Source organism: Saccopteryx bilineata, chromosome 6 (assembly GCF_036850765.1).
Source record: "Saccopteryx bilineata isolate mSacBil1 chromosome 6, mSacBil1_pri_phased_curated, whole genome shotgun sequence".
NCBI classification, from domain to species: domain Eukaryota; kingdom Metazoa; phylum Chordata; class Mammalia; order Chiroptera; family Emballonuridae; genus Saccopteryx; species Saccopteryx bilineata.
This window is the reverse complement of record NC_089495.1, coordinates 138,257,477-138,281,126: the sequence shown is the minus strand read 5'-3', so window position 1 is coordinate 138,281,126 and position 23,650 is coordinate 138,257,477. Positions and strand designations below refer to the sequence as shown.

The following is a 23,650-nucleotide window of genomic DNA, read 5'->3' as shown; positions in this document are numbered from 1 at the left end:
TCCCTTCTCACCTCCACATCTAGCCGTCGCCAAGAACTGACTTTCAATCCTTTCAACTGGAAGGGTTGAAAACAGCACCTGGCATGTAGTAAGCACGCCTCGGCTGTTATGACTTCCCTCCTGCTACTCGGGTTCCCCACAGCTCTGCTGCACCAGACCTGTCCCGTTAGTTCACCTGGATTCACACCAGTCTGCCTGCTGGCCGCCCTGCCCTCTGCTCTGTCCTGTTCTCTGCTGCCCGAATGATCTTCTGAAACCTCTGTCTGCCCCTGGCTGTCTTCTGCTTCATACTCTGCCGTGGCTCCCCATGGCTCCCTATACCTCCCTGCACCTCCCCATGGCTCCCAGTGGCTCCCCGCACCTCCCTATGGCTCCCCGCACCCCCTCGCACCTCCCTGCGACTCCCTGCAACTCCCCGCGGCTCCCTGTGCCCCCATGGCTCCCTGCACCTCCCCGTGGCTCCTTGCACCTCCTCATACCTCCCTGTGGCTCTCCGCAACTCCCCACGGCTCCCCGCACCCCTGTGGCTCCCCGCGGTTCCCCGCGCCTCCCTGCACCTCCCAATGGCTCCCTGCAACTTCCGGTGGCTCTTCATGGCTCCCTATGGGTCCCTGCGGATCCACATGGCTCCTCATGGGTCCCTATGGCTTTCTGTACCTCCCTGTGTCTCCCCATGGGTCCCTGTGGCTCTGCGGCTCCATGGCTTGGTGGCTGTGTGCCTTTGCCCTGCCTTTCTGTCCACTTGAGTGACAGCTCTCAATCCTCAGCTGAGGTAGTCTTAGCTGTAATGAACCATTGTAGCTTCACACACAAATGCTATTACAATTGGTTCCTCTGTATTTGCATGAATTCATCCTGGTCTTTGAGAGTCCTGTTTCTACGTGACCTCTGGGCTGCAGCCCTCTCCCCTGCCCCCTTGCTGATAGGACAAGTCCCCTGCACCTTGTACACCCCCTGCACTTCCTGCGTGACACTGTGCCTGCGGATTGGCTCACAGGCGTGGCGACACCGAGTAGACCCTGACTCAGAGCCTTCTCCTGCTCACCTGCTTAGAGCATTGTCACACTGAGTTCCTGTCCTCTCCAGCTCAGTTTCCTTGCCATCAGTCAGTAGTAATAATACTACCTGCCTCCTAGGATTGTGGTGAAGATCAAATGACATAAACTGTATTTCATTAAATGCCAGATGTCACTGATTATAATGTGTGCCATTATTTTATGTACCACTAGGAAGGAGTACATGCCATCAGTGTTGAGAGGGGGGTCTTGAGCTCAGAGATGTTAAGATGTGAGCACATAGGAGTGTCACACTCGGTGGGTGCAGGGTATGGAGCCCCTGGGGTGGGTTGGTGAGCTCCGTGCCTGAGCCCGTGAGCTCTTCTAGTTTGCCCCCAGGACTTGGGACCCGAGAGGTGGGGGACTGAGCTGCATCAATTCTGTCCTCAGAACCACCCTACAAGTGCTAACTGATTGGAATGTGTGTTTGCACACAGTTGAATCAGCTCAGCTTGTGAGTTGACTGTTTTCTGAGGCCAACACCTGGGGGCAGACTGAAGAGGGTTCTTCTTCCAGGTCCCCGGCGCTGAGAGGCCCTGACCCACCTGGCTTAGCTCATCTGTGGCAGGGTCTACTTCTCAGTCCTGCTTTTGTATCATAAGCCGAAGTATGGGTTATGGAGAGCTGAGTTCACAGTCTTTCTTATTGCCTTTGTTTTTGAGACCTTGACAGAATTCATCAAATGACCTTTTTTCCTTTTCTGCTTTCCCCTAAATCTTTTTTCACCCTGCAGGAAAACAGAAGAAAGGCGAGTGATCCTTTGTGTGGCGTGGGTGGGGGGACCAGGACCTTTCATTAAGATGCGCCTCTGGGAACAGTCTCCCATTTGGGAGTGGCCCCAGGTCTCTAAGTTGGGGAATGGTAGGGGGATGTGAAGCTTTTTCCAAATATTTTTCTTCAGCGTCCTGGCTTTATTAGCAGCTACGTGAGGCTGAAACCTGGATGATTTTTTGTGGATAATTGTGTCTCAGTTGCCCAAAGATTCTATCATTACATTATCTGCCAATGTAGTTTTTTTTGATGCTATTAAAAGTTTTACATTTTTGTTTCTGTGTGTTGACACAGAATTGGAGACTATTAATCAGATGATATTTTGCATTAGACCCAAAGGTCTTAAATCTTTTTTTCTTCAATGAAAGGGAAGCTGTATTGCGGCCCCAGAGCCACAAAGTGCAAGCAGAAGGCCAACCTGTGGGCTGAGGGGCCGGTGAGGGACCTTAATTGACCTTCTCGGGGTGCAGGCTGTTGGTGTGGTCGCATTTCTTATGGCAGGTGACCACACAGGGTGCGGGTGGGTGTACCACTCGGGGCACCTCACCATGTTGCAGCTGTACTTGTGGGCGAGCTGGGGAAGAACTCAGTGATGCCACCACAGACGAAGCGCCCAGTGCAGGGTGGACTGAGTAGTGTGGGCTGAGGGGACACACCCTCCAGCTGTCACTGGCACCGATCAGGGCCCTCCTTGTTTTGGATTTTAGCTTTGACGTTCCCAGTGATGTCACTGGGCTCAATCTCAAAGGGTGATGGTCTTTTTTTTTTTTAAAAAAGATTTTTTTATTTATTGATTTTAGGGGGAGGGAGAGAGAGAGGGAGATAGATAGATTGTAGTTGCTTCACTCTGGCTGCTCATTGATTGCTTCTCGAATATGCCTTGACTGGGCAAGCCAGGGGTTTTGAACTGGCGGCCTTAGCATTCCAGGTCAGCACTCCACTCACTGCGCTGCCACAGGGCAGGCCAGTTAGGGTCCTCGCGAAGACCTGCATCTCTGCATCTGCTGGGGAGGCTGCTGCCACCTCATTGGAGAGAAAGAGAGCAAAGACCTTAAGTCTGGATGTAAACTGTTCAAGTCTATGTTTTTTTTTTTTTTTTTCTTTTTTCATTTTTTTTCTGAAGCTGGAAACAGGGAGAGACAGTCAGACAGACTCCCGCATGCGCCCGACCGGGATCCACCCGGCACGCCCACCAGGGGCAACGCTCTGCCCACCAGGGGGCGACGCTCTGCCCATCCTGGGCGTCGCCATGTTGCGACCAGAGCCACTCTAGCGCCTGGGGCAGAGGCCACAGAGCCATCCCCAGCGCCCGGGCCATCTTTGCTCCAATGGAGCCTTGGCTGCGGGAGGGGAAGAGAGAGACAGAGAGGAAAGCGCGGTGGAGGGGTGGAGAAGCAAATGGGCGCTTCTCCTGTGTGCCCTGGCCGGGAATCGAACCCGGGTCCTCCGCACGCTAGGCCGACGCTCTACCGCTGAGCCAACCGGCCAGGGCCTCAAGTCTATGTTTTGAAGGATAAAATAATCTGGCTTATTACCAAGCCAAAACTCAATTTGAATCAACTTCGGATTTTTTTTTTTTTGGTAAAGAACAATTAAGTGACTTCATTGTGTCACTAAGCCAGGTGTAGGAACAGAAGTTGGATTTTGTAAAAAGGTTAAATAAACAAGAGCAGGGTGGTCTGGTTCATTTCTGTCATCTGTAAACAAAGCGAGAACAGGAGGGACCTGAGTGACTCTGTGGATCAGTGTCAGCATTTGCGTCTGGTCTGGTAAAGACAGCTGAGCCCCTATTCCTCTTATTTGTGAATGAGTCTTTGTAAAGGAGCTACCGGCAGCCCTCACAACTCCTGTTATATTTGTAACCCATTGAGAGCTCTGCTCCAGCTGAGAGGACACCTGGTCGGATAGGTGGGACAGGTGACCCCCGGAGCATCTGTGTGCTGTGGGGGGACATACGGTCCCCTGCCGGTCTCCAGGGAAGAACTGAACACTTGGGTCACAGACATCAGGACCTGGGGAAGGACGCAAGCAGGGACCCTGGAGAGGGAGTCACTTTTTCCCGCGGGCACAGTGGCATTCTAAAGTGGCTGGGAATGAGAGAGGGAACTCTGACTCTTGCGTGAAGATGGTGTTTATGTCTTTTGCTGGTAAAGAAGGTGGTTTTAAAAAGTGTTTTCCAATCCTTCTATCTGAGTAGCACACACAGAGATGCTCTCCCACTGACCAGCTCGGCTCCTGTTCCCGGGCGGGGGCGGGGGGCGGGCGTCTGGCCACCTCTTGTTGCCACCAGCACGTCACTAGGTATGGGTATAAGTTTCTGATTTTTTAGATCTGTGTTGGAACTTTAATTTAGTGGATAAGAAATAATGGTCCCATGTCAGCCTACAAAAAAAAAAGAAAACCCATTTAAGTGAATGAAACTTTTTAAAAGAGCGATGAGGTGGACAAAAATTTCCCCCCAAACAGTTTATAAAACTGGATCAACTTGTTAAAAGGATTTTAGGGCTCTGGAAATGGACCAAAAACAAAATAACAATTTGAGAAGCATTTATTCCTAAAAAGCTGCTGACCTCTGAGTAGAAACTGGGAGTCTGTGGTGTTCTTGCCTGGGGTAACCTACATTCTTCGTTCCTTGGCATGGTGGTTCCGCTGGTGCAGGACCTACCCTGAGAGCTGACTGGATTAGGAGGGGGGCTGAGAACCTGGGCGGGGGCTGCCAAGAGCGGCACCAGCTCTCCCACCAGGCGGCAGGGGCCGTGCATTGAGGAGAGAGGGACCCTGAAGGGAGAGAGCCATGGATGGACTTGAGAGGGTCTCTGCGCAGCCCTGGCTGAAGAGCTGGGGGCTGCTTCCAGGCCCAGGGGGGCCTGGGAGACAGGGAGCGCTGGGACCCACTTGGAAACGGGCGGCCCAGTGAGGGAGCTCGCCAACCCACACAGGTGCACGGCAGAGACCGAGCCTCCCTGGCAGGGGTCTGAGCACAGGCTCCGGCTAGCCACCTGCTGGCCTCTGAGACAGGCAGACACACTGTCTGTCTGTGGACTGGTGCTGGCCCGCCAGAAATTTGGTACTGGTCCACAAAAGAGTTAACCACCCTGATGTTGTAAGAAGATTATATTGTATGAAGAAATTTCTGGCAGACCAGGAGTTGAAAGAAACCCTGCTGGAGCATATTTTTTGTAGAGACATGGGGGCCAATTGAAACTTAGAATGTTGAGGACAAGTTTTAAAAATCCTATTTTGACTTTATTAAATGTATATTTTAGCCAGATATTTTTGTGCTATATTTTGTTTTCTAGTGAGGAGGAGGAATGAATAGAACAGGTACTAGTGCTCACAGTTTTGTGCTGTGAGTGTGACTTTCAGATACAGAGTTCGGTGTAAGGAGGCCTTCCAGAAGGAAAACTGCGTGAGGGTGGGGACCGGATGAGTTTACCACTGCAGATGATACAGAGATGAAGAGACTGAAGGAGAAACTAGTGAAGGGTTTTTATCATTTATTTAACAAAGCCTGGGGAGTAGATCTAGTGACACGGAAGTTTCAAACCATATCAAATAGTTCATAAATTACTTAAATGTATTCTTTAACAAAATGAATCTTTTATTTTCACTAATCTGGCTTATTTTTGTTTTCCAGATATTGTTTTGTGTTTGCTTTGGGATACCTCATAGTGTGCCAAATTACTAGAGTCTATATCTTTGATTATGGACAATATTCTGCTGATTTTTCAGGGTAAGATGAAAACTTTGATTTAGTAGCCTTTTTTTTCTATTCTAACATGTTGATTAAAGGACAATATATAGCTGCATTTAGTAGTTCAAATTAAAAGCTATTACTAAACATTTTAGTTGAAGAGTTTTTGTAAATTTAGAAATTTTCTTCTTGTAAAATGGTCTTATAAAAGATTATAGTATTATATAAGTCATGAAATTAACCTATCCTTTTAGATTAAAATATTCTAAATATATAGCAATTAAATTTGTTATATGGCTGTCTGATAGTGTGAAAGTATTTCCTAATTTCAGTAGAAATTCCTGCAGCCATTTGTAGCTGTTGCAACCCAGTCCCCTGAGCCTGCGTCCTTGCTACCCTTTCTTTCCTTGTTCTCCGAGCCCCTTCTGTATTGTCGTTCAGCAGCTCCGGCATAAGATCTGATCACCTGTTCTTACCTCCTGTGGGGCTCTCTCTGGACCAGAGGTCCTTGGGCTCCCTTCGGCTGTCTGCCTCCCTGGGGAGGACCCCTGCACATGCGTCTGACTTCTTTGCAGTTCCCTTTCATGGAGTGTCTTGCATTCTTGTGTCCAGCATCCAGCCGAGTGGCCGAAAGGACTCTGGCTTTCGTTCCCTCACAGGGGACTTAGTCCCTTTGTGGTTCTCACTGCCCCTGACAAAACTGACTGAGTGCCTGTCATGAGATAAATGCAGCCCAAGTCCTTAAGAACTAACTTGGTCACTGTCTTTATAAAAGGGACATCTGCTGACAGCTTGGTCCCGGGTGGGGAAGTTAAAGGTGAGCCTCTGTTTTCTCTGTGTCAAGCCTGACGGCTTTCTCTACTGAACCAGATACAGAAGACCTGCTTTTAAGTCGTCTGGACAGGACTGCTACTGGCTAGGAAGTCCAGCTTAAGAATAACTACAGTAGAAAACATGAAACCAAGCAAGTCATAGTATCTATGAAAAAAACTGTTCCACAGTAGAGATGGACCAAAGGGGTATGAACCTAGGCCAAAATCCCTGCTGAGAAACAGGAGAATTTCAGAGGTTGAAGTTCTTTTTCTCCTTAATGAGATTAAAATGGATTTGACTTTTATTAAACAGATTTAAGAAATAAGCTTGGATGAAAGGAGACTGCATGCAAAAGAACAAACCACCAAGCCAAAGCAAAACTGATTAAATATATGAAAGAAATATCTAGTCAAATTAGCAACATGTTGAATAGAATTGAGAAATACACCTGAAATGAGAACAGATGCTTGTGATCTAGCCTACAAATAATCAGTGTTCTTGAAAAAAAAGTTAGTCGATGAGCAAGATCAATAAATATACTGGGGCACTCTGACAATCTCTATGAATGCGAAGAAGTCACCCAGGTCACATGTTGGCCGTCTATCATGAAAATAGGAACGAGTTGTATACATTCAAAAGAATCAGAACCACTTAGGGAATTTAATTTTCCTAAGAACAGCGACTGTACTGGTCTTGTTTGTCATGGTATCTCTCATGTTTAACAGAGAGTGGCATTAAATAAGAACTAAGTTAAGTATTTAATATCAAATGTCAATGGAAAGGGTATTCTGGATAAATGCAGTTATGCATTTTGATGATAGAAATGTGACCAGTAGCAACTAACTTATTATTAGTTGTAGTTTGTTGTTACAGTATTATAAAGTCCTGAATTTTCAGGTTAGCTTGGGAGTCCTGGGACTGCAGGCAGACACCAGGGGCGCTGAGCAGACAGGGATCGAGCTGCTATTTTCCTTCAGCCCTGTCTGCTCTATGTTTCTTTAGTTTATATTTTGGTATTCCATATAATATTTCATTAACAAATATGGCGCTGCTTATGTTTTTAAATGCCAGATTTAGAAAGTAATTAATGCTCTGGGTCATTAGCTCTTCTGTTTTCTTTATCTGCTATTATAAACTCTTGTTAGTAGCTCTCTAGCTGGGGATAGGCTACCTGCTATGAAAAAAAACAATATAATTTCACTGTCTTTACATAACAAAAGTCTTTCTCACTCACATTACAGTTCAAGGGAGGGAGCCTGTGCTCCATCCACACAATCACTCAGGGCACGAGCTCCCTCCTGGTGTCTGTACCTCTTTCAGGTGTCAGAGTCCCCTGTGGTCAGGTGAGGGGTGTGTCGGGCAGGGAGAGCAGAGAGCGGCTCTCATACCCTCTGCTCATGTCCTGTTGGAAAAGACAAGTCACGTGACTCTGTAGATGGAGGGTAGTTTACATTCAAAGTGAAAATGCATGTTTATAATAAAACAGCTTTAATGACATGGATTTTAAGAATTTTGCTGAAATTTAAAATTTTACTTAAATATTTAAAGATGTGTGAAAAAAACAACATTGCATTTTAAAGATGGACAACCTGAGATAAAACTCTTAAGTTCAGCATGTACTTTCATCCACTAGCACATAACACTTGACCATTGCCAGTGAACTGATAAATGTTAGACTAGTTAAAGGGGCCACCCTGGCAGAGATAAGCTGAAGGACTCTCTTATTTTATGATAGACACAGGAGAGAAACGGAGCCACATGCAAGCAGGCTGGAATCTCTAGGCAGTTAGAAACTCTGAGTGTGTTATAGCAGAAAGGACCCTAACTGGGTCCTGATTAGGGTAAATATAATAGCCATCCAAAATGTTGGCTGCTGAAGAAGATAGCATTGCATAAAGAGACCCAATCTCTGTGCTGAGTGGTCCTGTCTGTTGTCCAAAAACTAGAAGCACAAGAAGAAAAGCCGGACTCTTACTGAGGAATCACCCAGGAGTGCTTTCTGCGAGAGGTCTTATTGGCACGAGGCATGGCAAACTTATTCCGTGTGTGCGTGCGTGTGGGTGTGTGTGTATGTGTGTAGTTAGGCTCAAGGTACATTTTAAACGATTAGATGAAGGGAACCCTGTTTTTTTTTTAATTTATTTATTCATTTTAGAGAGGAGAGGGAGAGACAGAGGGAGAGAGAGAGAGGAGAGACAGCGAGAGAGAAGGGGGGGAGCAGGAAGCATCAACTCCCATATGTGCCTTGACCAGGCAAGCCCAGGGTTTTGAACCGGCGACCTCAGCATTTCCAGGTCGACGCTTTATCCACTGCGCCACCACAGGTCAGGCCGGGAACCCTGTTAATAGAGGTTTGTTTAGTGCGGCAAGGTTGAAAAGCTGTGAGTGGTTAGCTTTAAGGAGATGGACACAAGAGAGTGTACACAATTAAGTATTTTTCCTTTACGTCAGCAATAATCAGATAGAAAATATAATAGAAAAAGGATCTTAGCTTCAAAAGCAATAGAAACTGTGAGATACCTAAGAATGCATGTAGAAAGAAATGTGTGGGACCTCTGTGTGGAAAACTACAACTTGACTACGGGACATAAGAGAAGACAGCTGGGGAAACGTCTCCTCAGGTGGTGAATCAGTGTCGAAAAGATGGTCCTTCTGCCCACGTTGGTCTGTAGGTGTGACTGCGGTTCATGGTGGGGTTTGGAGGGAAATGAGTGTGAAGCAGCCATGTGCATACACTGGGACCAGCATGGGACCAGACCGGTCACGGCGGCCAGGCATGAAGTGCGCGGACAGCCTAGAAACAGTGCAGTCATGAGTTCGCGTGGAGCGCTGCTCCGGAGTCCTCAGTGAATGGGATCGAGACAGAAAACAGAGGCCAGTGCTTGCCTCCTGTGTGGAGAAGGGCTGTGTTGCTGGAAGCATGGACAAATTTTTGGCTGAACATGAGCTCTGATTGGAATCTGTTGATTTTTTTGTGATGCCAAAAGGATGGCTTCTTGGATTCACCAAAGAGGTACATACGACATAATTCCCCACCGATATCTTGAGAATGGCGCTTTTCCGTGGAGGCTGCCGCAGAGAAGAAGCAGCCTCCTGTTGCACCAGAAATGCTCAAGAAAGTGGGAAAATGGTGCAGAGCTGATCCAATCACTGCGAAAGAAGTTTGCTCCAGAAACACTTTGGAAGGCGAGGAGGAAGCGTGTGTGTGACGAAGCTGAGCACCATGCTGAGGAAGTGGGCAGAGGTTCAGATCAGAACTGGGATTCGAATGGCAGGGATGTGAGACTAGCTGGCCGCCTAGCAACCTGCGGGACCCAGGAAGGCATCTGCCGTCAGGGTCTGAGGGCTTAGCGGCGTGAACTGCAGGCCCGAGCAATGCTGCAGCTTCTGCGCCGTCGGTAGATCCTCAGCGGCACCGTGCTAAGGTCAGCAGGCTGCATTTAACGTGCTGGAGGGGGGGGAACCACACTGCACGGGGGTACCCAGGCTGGAAGTCAGTATGCGAACCGGTCTGTAAGCGTGGTTATGGAGAAATCAACAAAAAACAAGCTGCACTAACTGATACTACATCAGTTGCTCAGTCTCTTGGTGAATGTGGTCTCATTTGCCTGGAGGATCTGATTCGTGAGATCCAAACCATTGGCAAAGGCTTCAAAGATGCAAACAGCTTCCGGTGGCCCTTTGAGTTACCTTCTCTGGGAGGTGGAACACCCTGTGGCCCTTCAAGTTGCCTTCTCTGGGAGGTGGAATGAAGAGAAAGACCACGCATATCAAAGAAAGTGGAGATGCTGATAACAGGGAAAACGGGACCAAGAGGCTTATCAGAAGTATGGACTAAGGTATCTACTATAGTTATTTTCGTGATCTGGTCAGTTAATAAGTAATGACCACTTTAAAATTGGGAAAAAAATCAGGACCATATTTAAAGCTAAGCAGATAGCATCAGATGCATAGTAAATATTTTCTTCCCGGTCACTCCTGTGTATTCATTCGGCTAAGCTATACTGTGCACCTGTGTGCCTTTGCTCAGTGCCGAGTGCTTTCACAGCGGACAGTCCTGTCAAGCATGAAAGGGTGCAGGCCATTTGGTCCACAGGTGTGACTGATTTGCCACGTTCACTTTTTTTAAAAGCCTCATTCAGCCGAGAGTCTGCGCTTAGATAGCTCTCAGTACCCCCTGACACAGGAGACATAAGAGGCCCCTGCTCCGCCTTTCTCCTCCTCTGCCCGTATACCTGGTAACTCGGTTGTAGGTAGGTGGATGTGAATTATTCATCCGCTACACCCTGGTGTTCCATTTATCTTGTTTCACCCTGTGGGAGTCTCCCCACCCCTTGACCTACCTTTGGTAGAGGGAACATTCTGGTTAGCTGCAGTAACATTCTGGTTACTACCAACGTAGTTCAAGTTGCCAAGAGTAAACGTGCATGGATCTCTTACATAGTATGACTTGTCTGTCCCCCTCTGACCCTCCCAGCCTTTTCCCATGGTGTCAGGTCCATTCACAAACCACTGTGGTGTAACGATTTTGATCAGAAGTCCGCAGTGTTTTCTTAAGACTCTAAACTGTGGGCCACTGGCCTTAAAAACCGTCCACAAAGTGTGCCCTACCCTCCCATCTCACCCGATGTTTCCTCCTCAGTCATCTGATGCTTAGCTGGACGTAACTGCAGTCATATCTTTGCTCTGCTCGGACATCCTGCCCAGCCGTGTCTGCATGTCCAGACCTCCTTGACCTGACAGGCCAGGTGAAGTGACTCCTGTTTGAGGGTTCTCCTCTCCATTTTCTCAGTCTGAAGCTCTCTCTTGACTCTACATTTCTGAAGTCTGCTCATCTAGATCTTCACACTTCTCACTGTTCCGCGTCCTGTCCATCTCCCTTGAGAGAGAGCATCCTCAGACACAGCCTGACAGGGCCACATGCCTCCAGTGTCCCGCTAGGTGCAGTCCGGTGTTTGCTACCATCTGCTCTGTCTCCATTCTGTTCAAGGACCCAGCACGTGGCTCTTTCTGCAATCCACGCAGTGGCCTTGTTCTCCCCGTTTTATATGTAATCGGGGAGGGGAAGTTGAGTAGCTTCCCCGTCTCCCACAGTTACTGAGTATGGTGGGGCCAGGATTTGAGTTGAGTTTCTAACGTACGTTCAACCGCCTGTCCACCACATTTCCCCCGGCTGTCTCAGGCCTCTCGCACTAAATACACCTGAAGCTGGATTCCTGGTTCCTGTCTCTGCTGCATTCCTTCCCAGTTAGCTCCATCCTCCTGGTCACTTGCTGCTCTGGTCAGAGACCTTGGTGGCAGCCTGTCTCAGACCTGCCCTGAGTCCACGATCAAATCATCCCCAACTCCTGTGGGCCTGACCTTCAAGTTTAAGGCAGCTCGAGAGCAGTCAGACCGTCTGTGCTGTTGCCATGCCCTCTGCCTGTTCTTCTCCAGCCTCCACCACACTTCTCTGCCTGTGCTCCTCATGGCTCCTGCAAGGACTCCTCCACCTGCCCGGTCACATTCATGTACTTCCAATCTGCCTGTCATGCTTTTGCCCAAGGGCTCCTGAATTTGCCATTCTGCCCTCTTGGGACATTCTTACCCTGACCTCTACATGCCTTGCTTCCTGACCCAAGTTCTCTGTTCACGTGTTACCTGGATGAGGCTAATTCTCACCCATATCCTGGCACCCTTGCCACCCCCTCCCCCATCTCATTCTACTCAGCGCTTAGCATCTGGTGTCCAGCGTATTTACCTGTTTATTACCTGTCTCTCTTACCCATACCCTGTCTCTGCCTACCCCTCCCCCCTGCCTCATTCTACTGCTTGGCACTTAGCAGCGCCTGGCACTGGCTATATTTACTTGTTAGTTCATTTATTATCTGTTCTCTGCAGTACAGGGTCAATTCCAGGACAGCGAGAACTCTGTCTGACTCATGCTGTGTCCCCAGCACCTGGTGCCCGGTCCGTCCTGATCAAAGACTTGCTTTCTGAATGCGGGAGTAAAGAGAAGGAGTGAGTGGGTGTGGCTCGGCGGCTGGCGGCCTTTCTGTTCTCTCTCATGGCTGTTCCTCTGGTGTCTGGACGCGGGGTTTATCTGGCTTAATGGGTGCTGCTGGGTGTGAAGGAGAGAGCACTATGTACTGAGAGATGGCGGAGCGTGGACAGTCAGCAGTGGCCGGTTGTCACGTAGCTCATACCTCGGCAAGCTGACCCTGGATCTAGTAGGTTCTGTGGTTGCTTTGCAGAGGGCATGTATAGAGATCATTAGAGTTCAGCATTGAGTTAATGGAAGGATGAAGAAAGTGATTTGTTTTAGCATTTGTTCTCTAATAATGTTTAACTGCACTTGAGTTTTACTGTGTGATAGTACTAAACCCTATTATTCTCATTCTTTGTAGAAAAAATGAAGGCGTGTAGATGTTTAACATTTGTATCCTTAGTTTTAGTTTCAAGAAGTCTAGAATTTTCCTGTTTTTTTTACATCAGATGGGTATTTTTAAATGTTACCTGCAGCTATTTCATCCATTGAGGAATTTATTTTGACCAGTCAGATCCCCATTTTTCCTCATTTCTGTCAGAGAGCCGATGGGAGAGGTCCCTGTGCCTCCTCCACTCCAATACGGTGACGTTGCCATAGAGGTCCGGTGACTCCATCCCAGGACCTGACCTTAATCGGGTTGGGTCCTGAGCCGCCCGCTCCTCCTCCACCCGCATTCACCAGTCCCCACCCCAGGGCAACAGGAGGGTCTTTCTGACTCACATCAATTTATCTCAGACTCTAAGACCTGGGATGAACTATTGGAGGCTCTTCTAGATGTGAAGTCGACAGGCAGTTAAAATGCCAGGTACGGTGCAAGTGAAATAATTGTGCAGTCACTCTGTCACCAAAATAGGTATTTGTGAACAAAAGGTGTTAAGAAAAGTCACTGCAGTTACCCTCTTTGTGATAGCGGAATGTTTTCACTTAGAGGAGCTTTCTTCACCCACTGGGTTCTGCTGTAATGGGTTGAGGTTCGTCCTGACTCCCCTGTCACTGTCATGTCTGCTGGTCATATGCGGGTCCATGTTGGACTCCTGGCTCCATCTCCCTCCCCCCCGGTTTACTTCTCTGCGCTCTCATGAATCTGTTCATCCCCTGCCGAACTTTCCCTGTAGTGCTTCTTCACTGCTCTTCACAACATAGTCCTTCATAGTCGCTCCCTGTTGATGGTGTCCTGTGCTGTTTTACTCTGACATTCGCTGCCACCGGCCCCACGCTGTGACGGGCTGGACCAGGGGCATTGGGAACTGTCGCACTTTTAAAACCCAAGGGAATGCTCGGGGCTAATGAGCACCAGTCAAGGAGACAGAAAGGTGGTGAGATGTTTTTGCAAACTAGTCCGCACTTGGAACCCGCGCCGGCCAGCGCCAGAGGGTGCAGAGTTACCCGGGACACGCCCCTGCTGTCACGGAGGCAGGAAGTCTGCAGCGACCCGAGAAGTAAATAATTACAGAACAGCATGGTCAATGTCTTCGAGCACGGATGAGAATGGACAGGAGGCAGGGAGCATTTAGCCTATGGGAGGAATAATAGATACCGACACTTAGAAGAGTCAGTTTGTTTGGTGTTTGAAAAATATTTATTCAGCACATATCTGATGCCAGGCACCGTTCTGGGCGCCTGAGGCTCTACAGTGAAGGGACTGCCAGCTCCTTACCTCGTGCACTTTGTATGGAGGAAGGACGGGTTTTATGACGACCACTGTAGCTCAATACGTGGAGCAGCCCGGGACGTGCAGGTCCTTTGAAGGAAGCTAGAGGGGACTGAGCTGCGACTCGGCGTGCGGGCCATGACGTGCCCTCGGGAAGCACCAACCACATTTCTGGGGCACCTGCTACAGGTAGGCAAAGTCGGTTTGCAGTTGTGGGTACACGTGACACTGAGTTTATTCTTGTTATTTATTCATGATTGCATTGTTTTCCATACAAACAACTGTAAACCTACCTTTGTCTAAGGGTACCTAACAGTGTAGTGTGTTACTAAGTTGATAACAGAAATTTAATAATTATTTTATCAGGGTTGTTTTGGTTTTTTTTTTGTTATGTTTTAAGGTGACACAGGAATGAGAATTTAGAATGGAAGGTAATTTTAAATTTTATAATTGGTTGGTGAATGGAACTGTGTGAACAGAAGTAGGCAGAGCGAGAAAGTGATTCTGCCCTCCGGGAAAGGGCGATTGGAGGGCATTTCTCTAACCCCCAGGGGTGTGTTCAGGGCCCTGCGGCTCCACCCGCAACAGCGCGTGTTCTGAGCACCTTGGCGGCCAGGCTGTCGGAGGAGTGCTCCCCGAGAATGGGTGGGGGGATATAATAAGCACTGACTCGGGGGCGCTGTTTCAGCTGTCGTCTGACAGTGTTTCTGGAGCTTTGCATTTCCGTGGGGAGAGAGAGCCGTGGGTCCTCGGGGTCCCGCTCTGCACATCGCATTGCTGGGGAAGGAACGGTTCACATGGACCCCTGATGGTGCTGCTGACACTGTGAGAAGTCATCTCTTCTCTCTGTGTGTCTGGAGGGTTAGTGGACATCTGGTCCTTTCAGAAATGTCCACACTTAGGAAACACCTCCGGGTTCAGACAGCCTATCACATTTACTTCTACTTTTGGTTTACAGGATTCATACAGAAGAGCGACCTCATGTTTATTGATCCAACTGTTGTGCTATGGCTGTGTGCCAACAGTACCCCTCCTTGCCTCTATGGCCTTGCTGGTCACGGCCCATGGCGTTAGGTTAGATAGAGGGTTTCGGCGGGGGCCCTGGATACTTATGGGCATTTGGGACAGAACCATGTATCAAGTGCCATGTCTCAAGGACCTTTTAGTCATGGACGAAATGTCTTGGTGATTTGGATAGGATAAGTGTCCTGCAAGGGTTTAAAGTAGCTGGCATTTGCCACGGGCGGCAGTGGACACTGACCAGTCCCGTGCTCTAGCCGTGGGGCAGGCGGAGTAGAGGAGAACAAGGCTGGCTGACTGCACTGGGGCCTGAGCCCCGCCCTGCCCCCCTCCCGGCTGATGGAGGGTGACTGCACACTCAGCACAGAGAGCTCATTTTCTGACTGTAGCCAGGAAATTTCAAACCTATAAATGAATAACTTATGGCTAATTGTTCTTCAGTACTTATGGCTGTGAGCCAATGTAGTAGTTAAAGGATAAAACTGTATCTGGGTGGTTTTCTTTTGTGGGTTTATTTATTTTTCCAAGTTACCCATTCAACCAGAGGTGATAAAATATGGAAAAATAATGCCATTTTCTTACTTGTAACACGCTTTAGTCTTCTTTTCTTCATGGTGTGGCCTGGTCTGTGGGCTCCAGGGGCTGTCTCCGGGGCATCTTTCTGGAGCCACCGTCCTGGGGCCTGGCTCCCGGACCAGAGAGACAGGCATGCCCCCTTCTCCTTTCTCCTGCGTTTCCGCCCTCTGGTTTTGTTCCGCATTTCTTTCCCAAACTCCTCTAATGTGCCCGTTCCCCCTTTCCTGGCAACTCACTTCCCACCTTTAAGTACAGCCCAGGCAAAAGGCAGCCTGGTGTTTGAAAAGCTGCTGCGTCAGAATCAGGTGCTGGCCTCATGGGAGCCTGTGTGGTGCCCTTTGGGCCAGCCTGGCCTCTTGTTGCCAGGCACGGTGGGGGCGGGGCCTCAGCCTTGCTCGCCGTGGCCTTGGGCCTGGCTGAGCCTTCCTCTGGCTTCGTGGAGTGAGGCCCTTCCATCTCCTGTGTCTCCCGCAATGCAGCCGCCCCAGGTCTTGTTTAATGTTAAAACTTTCAGGATTTTGTAACTGTTTAAGCAGAATAAACTTTTTCCTACGTCATCACTGTTATTTTAAATACACTCTTTTAAAATAGTTATTTTTCATTTTGTCGCAGCCCAATGATGATAATTACCCAGAAGATCACTAGTTTGGCTTATGAAATTCATGACGGTAAGAATTTAGACGTTAATTTTTTGTCATTGAAAGAAATCATATTGAGCTAATCTTTTGCTTGAGATCTTTGGTAAAAGGTAATGCCCCTGTTAAAAGCCATAACATTTATTATTAAATATGTTGCTTTGGGGAATTTCCTTTGAAGAAGAGTCAAATTAGTTGCTTGGTGTGTGTTGCTTGTCTTACACAGACCTAAACGTGTTGGATGAACACGCGGTGGTCCTTTGATATGACTGGCCTAGTGTTGCAATGAGCAAGAAAGGAGCCCGTTGTACCAAACAGTTTTTACTAAAATTGGGATTGTAACATGAATCTCAAATGAGAAAAGTGATGAAAATGTGAGTGGGAAAAATGCCATTTTTTTCCTTGGAGAAATCATAATTCCTGAAAGTGCCCGTTTTTATTTCTCAGGGATGTTTCGAAAGGATGAAGAGCTGACTCCGTCACAGAGAGACTTAGCTGTAAGGTACGTGCCTCTTAAAGCCCTCCCTCCCGTGCTCGCGCCCGCCCTCCCATCCTCTCGGCCGCCCTCGAGCCCTCCCTCTGACCCACACTGTCTCTGCTGGAGACGCCACACTCTCATGGCCACAGCTGACTTGTCACTCTAGAGCAGCGGTTCTCAACCTGTGGGTCGTGACCCGGTGGGGGTCGAACGACCAAAACACAGGAGTCGCCTAAAGCCATCGGAAAATACATATTTATTATACAATATATTTTTAAGTAAAATATGTATTTCCGATGGCTTTAGGCGACCCCTGTGTTTTGGAATTCAACCCCCGCCGCGGTCGCGACCCACAGGTTGAGAACCGCTGCTCTAGAGGTACCTCCTTCATGAAGACCGAGCCTCCTCCCTCATTTACCCCGGGCGTCTCTGCTAAGGTCTCATGGCACCTTGAATATATCACAGTACAGTGTACACCTCCTGGGTACTGTGAGGCCATCTGCTAAACTTTCTGTCTCTCCCTCTGCCGTGAGCCTCCCTGAAGATAGGAAGACCGTGCAGTCTTCTTGTCTTCCCTGTAGTGACTCGGAGTAATAATTGCAGCTGCCATTTATAGACAGTAACATGATGGCAAGCACTGGGTGAGCTTGAGTGTGTTAGCGTAGCACATGGGTGTGGTGTTCTCAAATAATGAAGAACCAGGAAAGATGTTCTCACTTTTTTATTTGAGGAATTCATTCTGGGATAGGCTGCTTCTTCATTTATTATAGGTACTCTGTTGACTACTTTAAGAAATAGCTTGCTTTTTGGAAGGCTTCTTTCTTAATATAATCTAATTAGAGGTCAAATAGGTGTTTTACATAAAGGAAAGCAACTTCTGAAGCACCTTGTTCCCTGGGAATCTAGAACTGAGAGCCGTGTGGCTGCCAGAGGAATGAGGTGACGTCTGTGACAGTAGGCAGCCCTGCCCTTAGTGTCCGCCTCTGACCCTGTGTGGCATTCTGGAGAATCCTCTTATATTTTCCCACTTTTAAATTTCTCTACTTTGATACTCCCTTTAGTCAGTCTTTATTTGTTGGTAAACATACACTGGAATGAACTCAGTTGATGGGAGGTTGATGCGATCTGTGTGTGTCCTTGGTCTAGCCAGGCGTCCCCAAACTACAGCCCGCGGGCCGCAATGTGGCCCCCTGAGGCTATTTATCCAGCCCCCACTGCACTTCTGGAAGGGGCACCTCTTTCATTGGTGGTCAGTGAGAGGACCACTGTATTTGGCAGCCCTCCAATGGTCTGAGGGACAGTGAACTGGCCCCCTGTATAAAAAGTTTGGAGACCCCTGAAGCCCGTGACCCACTTATCACTCAGTTCCTGTTTCATCTCTGACTCTCACTCTGGGCAAAAACCCAATCCCATTAAACCCAGCTCTCTATGCTCTGAGCAGTGGGAGACAGCACAGTGCAAAAATGTCCGGTCTTGCTAATTGGACTCATTTTGAATTTGTAACCCCAAATTTAAGTTATGGTGCCATTTATCAATGGTGACTTAGGGCAAAAACTCAGGCAAACTCCCTTTTTCTTACAGCATATCCACTTTGGCAAGTCAAGATAACTATTTCTGTGATCTCTGTTTCTTTTTTTTTTTTTTGTATTTTTCTGAAGCTGGAAACCGGGAGAGACAGTCAGACAGACTCCTGCATGCGCCCGACCGGGATCCACCCGGCACACCCACCAGGGGCAACGCTCTGCCCACCAGGGGGCAATGCTCTGCCCCTCTGGGGCGTCGCTCTGTTGCGACCAGAGCCACTCTAGCACCTGGGGCAGAGGCCAAGGAGCCATCCCCAGCACCCGGGCCATCTTTGCTCCTATGGAGCCTTGGCTGCGGGAGGGGAAGAGAGAGACAGAGGAAGGAGGGGGGGGTGGAGAAGCAAATGGGCGCTTCTCCTATGTGCCCTGGCCGGGAATCGAACCCGGCTCCCCCCGCACGCCAGGCCGACGCTCTACCGCTGAGCCAACCGGCCAGGGCCATGATCTCTGTTTCTAATCTGACTTTGACATTTGACCCTCTCTGACCTGACTGGCCTCTCACCATTCCCACTGAGATTCCCCCAGCCCAGCATTGTTTTCTACGTGGTCTGCTGTAATAGCTCCCCAGCCGGGATCTGTTTTCTCTCCTGTCCTATCCAGTCCTTCCCACCCAGTACATCCAGTAGGCAGAGATCCTTTTAATGTGCATTGATTTATACCATCCCCTCCCTGGACACAGATCCTCCAGTGGGTCCTTTGAAATTGAGAATGAACTAAGAAACTTCTGACCACGGCATGGAAGGCCTGGAAAGAGCCTGTAGCCACCACTGTCCCTCACTCAGTCCCCAGTGACCACAGACCTTCCTCTCCACCAGGAACACCCCCTTTCCTGCTGTCATGTGCTAACCCTTGGCCTGCTTTATTTTTTTCAGAATGTGTATTATTTTCTGATGGCATATGTTTAGTTTGTCCCTCTCCCTATCAAAATGTCAGCTCCATGGAGATAGAACTTTGTCTTGTTTACCAGTATATCCTCATCATTTATTGAACAGGTCACCATTGGGGGCAGCTGTGCCCCCAGAGGACATGTGATGATGTCTGGAGACATTCTTTGTTGTCACACACAGAGAGGTTGGTGCTGCTGACATCAAATGGGCAGAGGCCAGGGACACTGCAGGACGTCCTATGTGCCCAGGACAGCCCCACCCCAAAGAGTTATTGTCAAAAATGCCAGTAGTGCTGAGATTGAGAAGCCTTAGCCTAGGACAACACCTAGTTAATAAATGTTTTTGGAATGAAAGGATCTTTCACTAATGTCATAAATGAAGTATTGTAATTATATGTGGTTCTCATTTTAATGGCAAAAATTATCATTCCCTACTGCAGTTCCCAAAATGACTTGCCATTTGATATGACAGTTGAGCCAGAAATTATTTCAGCAGATTTCATGGTTCAGAATGATCTCCTGTTCTTGCACATTGTGATACATAGTTTGACTTTGTAAGATTGAGCTGCGCTTGGATAAGCTGGCATTGTGTTTGATCTTGAAATAATTGGTATTGAAAAGGGACTTCTGTTGTCCAGCACAAGGAACCCCTTTGTGCCTGTGGTTGCAGGGCACGTCCCGGTATGGGAGGGCCAGAAGGCATGCCATCTCAGCATTACATAGAAAGAACGGCAGGAGGAAGTGTGCGGGAAACATTTTGCTCTCATCAGTTGTGAGTCCTCAAGAGAAAATACTGAAGGTTCAAAATACTTTGAAACGTAGAAAAATAATTTTGAAGAAATTAACAAGGAGTTCTGGTTAAGTGGTGACCTAGCTAGTAGTGTCAGGTGGACAGAGAACACTGTCTTCTCAGAACCCAGTTTTTGTAAAAGTATAAATACATGTTCGAGGACTTCTCTCCACTCCTCTGGCCACACAGAGTGTTGGTGCTTTTTCGGGAGACAGCTTCTTGTGTTAGCAAGGAAGAGGGATGGTAACATGATCGAGAAGCCTGCTCACTGTCCCCAGGTGTGGTTCTTTTGTTCATGATAGTTGTGTTAGTAGACAGCAGACTTGATATATGGAGCTGGTTTTAAAAATTAAGAACATGCAGACCCTGGCTAGTTGGCTCAGCGGTATAGCATTGGCCTGACATGTGTAAGTCCTGGGTTCAATTCCTAGTCAGGGCACACAGGAGAAGTGACCATCTGCTTCTCTACCCCTCACGCTTCCCCTTCTTTCTCTCATTCTTTCTCTCTCTCTTCCCCTCCTGAAGCCATGGTTCAAGCAAGTTGGCCCTGGGCAAGATGGCTCCATGGTCTCCGCCTCATGCGCTAAAATGGCTTGGTTGCCTAGCAATGGAACAGTGGCCCCAGATGGGCAGAGCATCCCCTGGTAGTAGGCTTGCTCAGTGGATCCCGATTGGGGTGTGTGCAGGAGTTTGATCTCTCTGACTCCCCTCCTCTCAATAAAAACAAAAACAAAAACATAGCATTTCTAATTCATTTATGTGATAATATATCTATATATTCTGCTCTGTTACTAACCAGCTTTTACCTGGTTACCTGCACTGAGAACTGAAATGCTTGGTAAACTTCAGGCACCACTGGCCATGGGGACTGACCTCAAAGCAATGGAGTCAGTGTTGGGAGCTACCCTCTCTCTCACACCCCATATCCTGTCCATCAACAGTCCCGTGGCTGTGCTGCCGGACTGTGGACAGGTGCTGCCACCCCACCACACTGGGCTGGTGGCACCTCCTGTTGGGAGAATGCAGTGGTCTCCTGCCCGATCTTCCTCCTTCCAGCCTGGCCCTATGCACACACAGGGGCTATAGTTTTTTGAAACATAGTTTTTCATTGCATTCAAAATAAAATTCTGAGTTCCCACCGTGGCTTGTGGGACAGCGCGGTATGATCTCACTGTGGCTCCCTCTTGTCCTGGCTCAGTCTGCGCCAGCCACTGCCTCCCTGCTGCCCAGGGGCCCTATCCCGGGGGTTTTGCACTCCCTGGTCCCTCTGCCTGGAATCCCTGTCCTGCAGTCTCACATCTCCCTCTCTACTTCTCTGGTCCCTGCTCAAAGTCCCCTTTGCTGAGAGGCTTCTCTGACTTAGTAATATGACAGAAGAACCCCTTTTCTTTGTAGTGCTTAGCACCTCTGAACATATTTTATATTTTTAGTTATGTTTATGTAAGCTCTGTGAATGCAGAATGTCTCTATTGTTTACTGTGGTGTCAAGACACAGGCACACGCGAGCACTTAGGCCCACGCACACAGACGTGTTAAACGAGCGAATGATGGACCGGTCGGAGATGGTTCTTTCTGCCACGTCTTGTCCATTTTGGGTTGTTTTCTTGTGAGGAATTAGGTAGAAACTCTTTGCAGTTGCTCATAAAGATGTGGGGAAACTCTTTAATCTAAAACTACGGTTGAGATGACTATGTCCTGATCCTGTAAGGCTCTTATTGTATGAGTACAAGTGGAAGTCAAAGCTTGCTTTATTTTGGGGATGCTGGGAGCGGCAAGATAGAAGACGACTGTTTCTGTTATATACCCTGAACGCCGCTGGGCCGTCTCACGTGTTGCCGTCTTGTCCTTGCAGGCGTATGCCGAGCCTACTGGAGTATTTCAGTTACACCTGTAACTTCATGGGTATCCTGGCCGGCCCCCTCTGCTCTTACAAGGACTACATCACCTTCATTGAAGGCAGGTCCTACCATGTGACACAGTCAGCAGAAAATGGCAAAGAAGAGCTGCCCTGTGGGCGAGCCGAGCCGTTGCCGAACGTAAGAGTGGGACTCTTCTGGGACCTCGATCATGTGTGTCAATGAGTCCCGTTCATTTAAGTATGCTAATGGTTTCAAGTTTGAATTTACCTGCCAGTTTTAAAAAGTATCTTGCAAAAGAAATGACTCTTGACTCAACGCCTAGTAGAGATGCTTACTGAAAGTGCAGTCATGAAAGAACAAGACGAGTGACTTAAAAAGCTGCCGAGCTCCTCCGGAAGAGGGGCACTTTATAGCGACAGAGTGTTTTCTAGGGAACCAAGCCACCTCCCTTTCCTGGCTTCTCCCACCCAGGCTTCATGTCCCAGCAGTCGAGTGGTCTCATCTTCTGCTTTTCCTTCTCCTTCCTGGCCCATTGAAATCTTCCTCCTGCTCCAACTCCAGCAACGGCAATGCAGCGGCAGCCAGCACTTCTGTGTGCCCCCCCCCCCCCCCAATGCTGGCGCTACAGTCAGACTTCAGTCACTCAGCCCTCACCACAGTCTCCGGGGTGGGGCCCTTCATTTCCCAGTTTACCGAGTGGGCGAGGAACCCAAGCCTCGGAGCCTGAGGCCCGCAGTGGGGGAGAGGGCGCCCCCACCCGCAGGCTGCACTCCCTTTGCCTGGTGGGCACCTGAACCTCTCAGGGAGGGCTCTGGGCTCTGTGCAGGGGAATGTTCTGTGGGAGTCTGCTAGAACCTAAAAGTCCCACAGAAGAGGGTGGTTCAGGTGTCTGAGACCGTGAAAGGGGTCCTGTGCTTTTACAGAACCGAGAGCGGGGAGCAGAGGCTCTGCCCCCTTTCCAGGTCACTGTAGCCGAGCGTGGATGAGAGTCAGGTGCTCATTCTCACAAGCTCTCACCTCTTTTCTACGTGCAGCTCATTGTGTTTTAGACCAGAAAGCTGCTTTTGTCTTCATACTTTCTGTTACTAAGTGTTCATTGAAAAAGTATGTATCAAACTGGGTTGAATTTCAGACTTGATATTGGGTATATTTAGATCACTTCCGTTGACTGTTTTGTGTCTCCTGGCTGACCACGTGATCTTTTAGAGGTCTCACTGCCCTAAGTGACAATAAAGGAATTGGAGCTCTAAGTGCTGTTAAGTTCATGAAGTTCTGTCTTGTCCCCTCAGATGGCAGTCACGCAGAAGCTCTTAGTCTGTGGGCTTTCCTTATTTTTCCACTTGACCGTCTCGAACATGTTACCTGTGGAGTACAACATTGATGAACATTTCCAAGCCACCACCTCGTGGCCAGCCAGGGTTCTCTACCTGTATGTCTCCCTCTTGGCTGCTAGACCCAAATACTATTTTGCATGGACGTTGGGTAAGTAAAAAGTGAACAGACATTTCTGTCAGTGTGCTGCAGTGCTTCTTGCCCTGTGCCTAGCCATGAGAGTGCCCTCTGGAGGATATATAGTTAAAGACCACTTAGAAAAATTAGAGTCACTTATATACAGGAAACAGACCTTATAGCTCATAACCAAAATATGAGGATATATATATATAAAACAACTGTTAGGATATTCTAAAAACTGGATCAAGGCCCATTTTATTAGATTGAAATGAGAATAAATCTCCTTTTACTGTTTAACAATAAAAGACACCTTCTGGGAAAACATGGTTGATTGCTACATTGATTCTTAACACTGTTTT

At 48.4% G+C, this 23,650-nt stretch overlaps 1 protein-coding gene across 10 annotated transcripts in view; it reads left to right on the top strand.

Moving 5' to 3' along the window:
- The window catches only part of MBOAT2 (membrane bound O-acyltransferase domain containing 2), a 96,518-nt gene that overhangs the window by 61,553 nt on the left and 11,315 nt on the right, over positions 1-23,650 (top strand). For 3 of the 10 annotated variants that reach the window (XM_066235357.1, XM_066235366.1, XM_066235359.1), the window contains 5 exons: positions 5,464-5,559; positions 16,221-16,276; positions 16,691-16,745; positions 21,833-22,016; positions 23,129-23,321. In XM_066235357.1, the coding sequence (XP_066091454.1) occupies positions 5,464-5,559; positions 16,221-16,276; positions 16,691-16,745; positions 21,833-22,016; positions 23,129-23,321 (584 nt within the window). Of the gene's footprint in view, positions 1-5,463; positions 5,560-12,314; positions 12,334-12,398; positions 12,543-13,881; positions 14,202-16,002; positions 16,097-16,220; positions 16,277-16,690; positions 16,746-21,832; positions 22,017-23,128; positions 23,322-23,650 lie in introns of those variants that run through there. The other 7 variants (XM_066235358.1, XM_066235364.1, XM_066235363.1 and 4 more) reach the window with 5 other exon arrangements.